At 37.5% G+C, this 8,071-nt stretch overlaps 1 protein-coding gene across 1 annotated transcript in view; it reads left to right on the forward strand.

Moving 5' to 3' along the window:
* The first annotated feature begins 6,239 nt into the window (after positions 1–6,239).
* Positions 6,240–8,071, forward strand: part of PAPOLA (poly(A) polymerase alpha) — a 35,536-nt gene continuing 33,704 nt past the window's right edge. The window contains exons 1-3 of the mRNA XM_009881610.1: positions 6,240–6,244; positions 6,673–6,843; positions 7,492–7,558. Coding sequence (XP_009879912.1) covers positions 6,240–6,244; positions 6,673–6,843; positions 7,492–7,558 — 243 coding nt within the window. The remainder of the gene's footprint in view (positions 6,245–6,672; positions 6,844–7,491; positions 7,559–8,071) is intronic.

The raw sequence follows: 8,071 nt of genomic DNA on the forward strand, positions 1-8,071 counted from the left end.
TGAACATCTCATACTGACGGTTGAAAACTTAATTTATCGTCTAAATGATCCGGCAATTTTCTGCTAGATACTAAAACTTTTGTTCAGGAAGGACAGCTGGATTGTCTTAAGTATTTAAAACACATGTTCCGCAGTAACTGATTTGCACAGACTTCATTAAGATTTCCTGCCTAGATTTCTGAACTTTTGCACGGAGTGATGGCGTTAGCATTAAACCAGAAACTTTAATCTGAAATTGCCCAAATGAGTCCATGTTGGAGGAGACTTTAAAACAAGCAAACAAAACCCCTCAAAACACTTCCTCTGAAATGTGACACAGTGGAGCTTGAGCTTTGTGAATGTAGTTCCAACTGATTAACCAGATGGTGTGATGACCAGTACTGCTTGAGGAATCTGCCTTGGGTGTCTTACCAGTAAATAAGAAAGACTGAATTTTACTGGGGTAATCGGTAGAGGCAAATAAAGAAGAGAGGATAGTTATTGAGGTTCCTTGTGTGTTTTGTTTGGGTATCTGGAGACAAGACTGAATGAGCCAAAGGTCCTGACTGAAGTTAAAAATTTAAAGTTAATATTCTGTGGGTTGTTGGGACTATTTTAAGATGCTTAACAGCCCATGGTTTCTCTTGCTTCACCAGTGCTGGCTTTACCTTGCTTGTCTGTCTGGACAAATTTAATCCTCAGCTGAGGTTTGGTGATACATGAAGGGGGTTATGGACTTCTAGCAAAAGCAAGGCTTGATGGCCAAAAGCTGGAAGGGATTTTTTGCATGCACTTTGCACATATTTAGATGAGTTAGATCTTGGGTGGTTAAGATCTATTACAGGGTGGATCAGAGATGAGTTTAAAACTTACGTGAGATTCAAACTGTTATAATTTGTTAAATATTATGGCATCTGAATTTAAGATTTCAGTTGTCTATGTTATCTCTTGTTTCTGTGAAGCATCCCAAATTTCAGGAATATGGTGTTTATGCAGTGCTGATTGCAACTGTATTTTGTTTGCAATGAGAAGCATAAAATCTTAACTTGACCAATGCAATATAAATATTACCAGTAGAACTGAGATAGAATACTGGGAGTGAGGAGGAAAAAGTGTGTAGAACAACATGGGTTTCCAAGTGGGATTGGGAGGAAGGTTAAATACAAAGCATGCTTGAAAAAAAAGTCTTGTAAAAAAAAACAGTAGTACAGTACTTCGAATTTGTATCTAACTCAGTTATGTATGGGACAGTGCTGTATAGATCATGAAGCCATAGAATTGTCTAGGTTGGAAGGGTCCTTTAAGATCATAAAGTTTAACCATCAACCTAACACTGCCAAAAACACCATTAAACCATGTCCCTCAGCAGCATGTCTACTTGACTTTTTAAATATCTCCAGGGATGATGACTCAATCACTGCCCCGGGCAGCCTGTTCCAATGTTTGATAACCCTTTTGGTGAAGAAATTTTTCCTAATACCCAATCTAAACTTCCCCCGGCACACTTGGAGGCATTTTCCCCTTGTCCTATTGCCTGTTACTTGGGAGAAGAGACTGACCCTGACCTTGCTACAAGCTCCTTTTGGGTAGTTGTAGAGAGTGATAAGGTCTCCCCTGAGCCTCCTTTTCTCCAGGCTGAACAACCCCAGTTCCCTCAGCTACTCCTCGTAAGACTTGTGCTCTAGACACTTCACGAACTTCATTGCCCTTCTTTGGACGTGCTTCACCATCTCAGTGTCTTTCTTGTAGTGAGGGGCCCAAAACTGAACACAGTACTTCAGGTGTGGCCTCACCAGGGCCAAGTATAGTGGGACGATGACTTCCCTAGTCCTGCTGGCCACACTATTCCTGATAAATGCTGTTGGCTTTCTTGGCCACCTGGGCACACTGCTGGCTCGTATTCAGCCGGATGTCAACCAGCACTCCCAGGTCCTTTTCTGCCGGGCAGCTTTCCAGCCACTCTTCCCCAAGCCTGTAGCGCTGCATGGGGTTGTTGTGACCCAAGTGCAGGACCCGGCACTTGGCCTTGTTGAAGCTCATAACATTAAATACATACACCTGTATTTGCTTGAAGTCTATTTTCAGTTTATGTGATGTCTGATCACAGTGTAACCTGGTCTTTAAAAGATGCATTGGAAAGTGGTTTTTCTTACCTTATTTCACAATCTCATGTGTCGTGTCCCCTTCCCCACCCCCTTAGAACAATGCTTAGTCACTTCTATTTGAAGGAGTCTAAAGGCATACGGCTCCAGAAACTGTAAACGTTTTTAACAAGCTTTATTTGTTCTTTTTCTTCCACTTCTGCACTCTGTTGTAAAATGGTTTTAGCGGTGACCATATTACCAGGGTTTGTTCTTTTTAATTTAGCAGTTATTGATAACAGTATAAGAAGATACTGCCTACCAAAACTTTCGGTTCTGAAGAAAGAGTAGTTTAACTACTTGCTGTCAGCTTAGTACAGACTAGAACTTCTTGTGTGTTTTGTGTTTTTGTATGGGGGAAAAAGTACATGTACATTTCTCTGAGAGGTGAGAGTAATTCATATTTGAATATGAAATACTGGATCATAACACTTTAGAATTAAGCCACTGTTGCTGTTGCCCAGTATGCAGTTGGTTTAAGCTGTCAGCGTACGCTCTTCAAAAATTCAGGTCAAACCTGAGCAACAACAATAGCATGTTAAACTTAACTCTACATCATTTTCTACAACTTTATTTTAATTTTTGCTATTGGCAGGTAGCTCATATTCATACCAGAGCGAGAGCAAGATCTCTGTGTGTATATGTGGTTGACTAGAAACAAGTAAACAAAAGGCCCCAACCTGTGTCTTAATTTTCTTTGTGATGTTAAAAAGAACAACTTTTTTTTTTTTAAACAAACAAAATACAAAAAAACTCCACCCATAAGCATGCTTTGAGTTGAGACCTTGACAGGGTCTGCCAAATCTATCTCTGCTGTTGTCAAGATTGGGTAGCTGGGGTGGGACTTTCTGTTGCTGTTTAATACTCTTTGATTTTTGTTAATGCTTAACTTCAGTGACTGCCAGATTTGTCATACATACCCCCCCCCCAAGGCCTTAACTTCCCCAGTCCTCTCAGGTAGGGGGTCAGCATTGACACTTACCTGTCTTTTCTTTTTGAATAAAGTCGGTAGTTTAAACTAAGGGATTCCAAAAGTGATATATCATGACATGTCACAGGTATAAACTCGAATGTGCATATGTCTTTTCAAGAGGGAAGATACTGGAGTAGAGTATGATCTTCATGGTTTTAGGAAAAAGTAAAATAGAAGTCTGAGATTATTGATCATTAGCATTTTCTGGCTAAAATATAATGTGTATATACAACATTAAAGTTGGAAAAATGAGCACCTAAAGTTTATTTCTCAGTGATAATTTACTTTTAATTTTAAAAGCAGCTAGCAAATGCTATCTTTGAAGTTTGTTGATTTTGTGGAAGGTAGGGTGTGGGGAGAGGATATACCTTTGCTTGTTCGTCTTACAGTAACTTTAATGACTTGCTGTCATTTAAACAAACGAACATGGGTTAACTAGCACAAGTTAGTTTATGGCATCCTTAAATGAGTTTAACAAACTTTCTTGCCAAATGCCATTTTTTCTATTGGTTTACAAAGGTACTTCTTTGATACCTTTTGGTGTGCTACAGAAGCCTTAGACTTTAGTCTTTAACTTCAGCAGGTGTAAACAATTGAGCTTCAACTTAAATGTTTTTATCTGGAAATAACCTATCTTCCCTTCAATACTAATATATGTTAAAATGTAAGCTTCATTGTATCTTCCGGAGCTGTAAAATTTTCTAGAAGGCAGCAGTGTTGAGAATTGTTGCGTACCATCCCAGTGAAAGTGTTCTTATTAACTCCTCAACCTTCAAACACAGGTGAAACATTTGTACAGGAAGGTCCTGTGCTTTTGACAGCATGCTTATTTAATTCTTGTAAAATGTAAGAACATAAAAGCAGTACCTGTAAAAATGGGAACTGTTAAGACAAAAAACAGTTACAAAAGATGTGTATCAGGTGATTGATTTAATAGGTTGTTTAAAGCTCTTGTTCTCACAAACAGTTTCAATGCTTATTTTGTGCCCTGTGATCATTCTTTGATGGTCCTGTACGGGTTGGAGATAATACTGGTTTAAGTCATGTCAAGATGGTGTTTTGTGAAGACAGATCTGCACATTGCACTGCCAGGGTTGTGCTGTAAACTAGATCAGGGAAGCGATCTGACGTTTGGTTAGTTTTTATGTATTGTAATTTTGGGGGCAAGATGAAGGATTATTTTTAAGTGATTAGTCTCAAATTGGTGAAGCATGGCCCTTAGAAGCAGGGAGAAGACAGAGGGCTCAGTCAGCGTAACTGACTTCAGGAGTCTGCTTCACTGAATCTGGGTCTGAGTGACATAGAGTCTGCTTTGAAATCTAGTAACAGCCTCTGTTTATCAATGAAGCCTAATATCTGTTGGATACAGTTTATAATTATGGGTAGGTGAAAATGAGAGATCATCAGGAAATTTCTACACAACTAAAATACTGATTGCTTTAGATCACTGCTTTAAAAAACTGTAAAAATAAACTGCAAAATCTTAATTTGAAAAGCAAACTTACTTTTTCAAATTAATAGTTGGCAAAAGAGGAGAAATTGTAGTTCAAATTTAACTACCTGCTTTGTGGTATAAGTAAAAATATTCATAACATCCAAGGGATATTTATGTATTGAGACCTTTTGTTTTCTGGCTGCTTTGTTTCATAGCAGCTAAGTAGCTGAAGCTACTATTTGTGTTAGCATTCCTAAATGTGTTTTTTTTTTTTTGTGAAAAAGAGAGAAAATGTTTTAGTGGCATCTTTTGTTCTTAATTACTGTTATATATAATTCATCTGGACAGCATTTTTTAAATGTTTACACTCACACATGAAGTCCTAAGGTCTATGTGATTTGTTCAGCTGCTACCAAATTCTTCATTAGGTGATTAAAACCTCTTAGTTGAAGAAAGTAATATCAAATAATGTTCCCAGACATGATTACCTGGGTATTGATTTTTTGTTTTATTAAATGTAGTTTTTCAGTGTTTTTTTCCCTGCTTTGCTTTTTTTTCCCTTTTGCTAACAAGCAAAGGGACAAATGTGCTAGAACTTGCTTTGTGAGAAACTTACATTGCAACTGAATTTATTTCAAACAAATTATAGTACTTAGAACACTTTTAAAATGGATTTAACTTCTGGAAAATTATATTAGGTTTTGTTGATTCCTAACAATTTTAAGATGTTCTTTTTTTAATACTTAGTTTTCATGGAAATGAGGAATGAAGTCCTGAGGAGATGATGACAACAGATTATGGAAGTAAAAGTGAAGTTGTACTGTAGTTTTTCCTCACATAATACGTAGTTAGCCTGAAAAATTGTTTCTCATTTTGTATGATAGAAATGGTATATAACATGTATAAACACGAGGGACTGATAATACAGCCGCATACAGGGAAATGTCATCCTTGCCAAGAATGGGCCTTTCACATAAGCCGTCGGCTTCTCTATGGAAGTTGAAGGAGGCCAAACTGATGATAAAGCTTTTTCTCTGGTAGAATAAACAATTGAATTCAGGAAAAAAGCATTTAGTAATCACCGTTGTAGTAATCATGGAATCCAAAAACTTGTATGTTACACAGTTCAGTTTTAAAACACTTAGAATTACTAGCCTTAAAGCTCAAACTGTTCTGAAAATAAGGCTTAAATGTGTACCCATAATGAAAAAATACATGGCTGTTCTTCATCCATGATGGTCATCTGGGAAAGCTGCTATTAGTTTTCATAGTATGATGATCTAGGATAGCTGTTAGTACTTTTCACATTATGATGATAATTTTACTGCTGTGTTTCTGGTGAAGTTCCTTTGCGTGTTCTCCTCTCACTTTTTGCAACATTGAAATATGGGGGGTTGACCTGAGAGTATTGTCCTTGTACTTGAAGTTTGGCTCCATGTCTATTTGTGTAGCTTGAAAAGTGCAAGGCAAGGATGCTGTGAGAGTTTGTATTTGGACTGTTTACCAGTGAAGTAGGTCCTTGCAGATTTAACTCGTTGTGGTGGGTTAGGTTTACTTTAGGCTTACTTTCCTATTTAGAGAAACACTTGTATGAAGTAAAATGTCATGTTAAGGAAACCTGAGGGACGTAGAGAGAGTACTGCTTACATCCCTGGTACTTGTGCTAGGCAAAGTCTAGCACAAACTTCTGTTATTCTCCCTCCACACCGTAATGAAGTAAGGCAATATGTAATATTGCCATCATGGATTGAGCTGACGTTGTTTGTCTAACCATCCTCTTATGCTAGCCAGAAGAAAAGTCAGCTTAAAGCAAACTATGATGCTGTTGGACTCAAAATGTACTAAAACCTCCTTACTTAGGTGAACGTTTTGAGTATGTGAAGTCAGCTGGTGTAAAAGATCATGCCTTATAGCAGCTTGTAACGCTGCAATCAATATTTAGAGTTGGAGACAGGTAATTCTACTGTTGTCCTTAATAATACAGATTTAACATAGATTGGTCAGGGATGTAAATGCCAACAGTAGGCTTAACTTTTTATTTCCTTAGTATGTGTTTCTTGTCTGCTACTCTGATGAGGAAAAAAAAAATGTAATTTTGTTTTGTTTTGTTTCTGTCAATAACTTTATCTAATTGCCTTCATTAGTCCCGTTACAACCCAGGGATCACAAACACAGCAACTACAGAAGCATTATGGCATTACCTCACCTATCAGTTTAGCTGCCCCCAAGGAGTTTGACTGCATGCTTACCCAGAAATTAATCGAAACCCTAAAACCTTACGGTGTATTTGAAGAGGAAGAAGAACTGCAACGCAGGTGAGTAAATGCTTGTTCTAGTAATGGTTTTCTCCTATCTTGAGGTTCATGTAGTTGACTACTGAACCCCAAGTGTGTTTATGTTCTTTTAAATGCTTTATTAAAAGCCTAGTGGAATATAAAGCTTTATTTTTTTAATTATTATTTTTTATTCACCCCCCCCAAGAGGAATACCTGAGAGCACAGAAAGGAATTTAAAATGGCCTTTAAATTTTGGAGGCTGGCTTGCATCCTCCCCTTCCCCCCTTCATAACTGTTTTGTTGTAGTGGCCTCCATGCTTTTTTGCCCCACTTATTAAGCTTTCTAGAGTTTTGTTTCTCTCAGTACTGCTTTTCACTGTTTGTTTAGGTGCATGTGTGTTATAAATTAAGGTTTTGTTTTGAAAGTGAGTAGAATTAGTATACCTAAAGTGTGCGTAAGCTTTGCATGCTTGTGTTTTTTCTGAGCTTAATCACTTGAACATCTTTAAAGGGGAAAAAATAGTGGGAATGTTGTAAGTGTGACTGTTTCAGTGTATATATAACAAGATCTGTAATTAGGTCTGCAATGTTACTGTAATTGACTTACTGTAATGATGATCAGGGTCTTAAAAATACTACTATTTTGGTCTAAGTTCATGACCTGTGATTCTGCTGTTTTATCATTAGGATTCTAATTTTGGGAAAATTAAATAACCTGGTAAAGGAATGGATACGGGAAATCAGTGAAAGCAAGGTATGGATGTATTTTACGTGGAACTGCTTATACTAAGACTGCTGTAGGAAGATAATACCAAAATATATTCCCAGTCTAAACAGGATGAATCTTAGATTTGGGGATCAAATTTGATCAAATTGGAAACACAAATACCACCTTTGTGTAGCTGCTTTTGTTTCCAGGTAGCGTCACCCCTTCAAAGTAGAACTTTGTCAAAGAAAGAAACTGATAAATATTGGGAAAAGTCATGGCAGTTGTAATAGAAGTTCCCAGTTGTTCGATCCTTGTTCTCCCTAGGTAGAAATTTAGCTTGACTTTTTTGTCAAAATCCGTATGTATAGTACTATGTTAATTATATGCTTTGATTGTTTGGCTTTGTGAACCAGTGCTACATCTTAAAATGGGCTTTTTGCAGCTTTATGATCTGTGGTACTTTTCTTTAATGTGAGTCCTCTGATGTTACTTTTGTAGACTCTAATAACGGTAGGAGTGGTTTTGCCAGGATATAGTCGCCTCTTCCCGCCCCCCCCC

This window comes from Charadrius vociferus, unplaced genomic scaffold (genome assembly GCF_000708025.1).
Source record: "Charadrius vociferus isolate BGI_N301 unplaced genomic scaffold, ASM70802v2 scaffold282, whole genome shotgun sequence".
NCBI lineage: Eukaryota > Metazoa > Chordata > Aves > Charadriiformes > Charadriidae > Charadrius > Charadrius vociferus.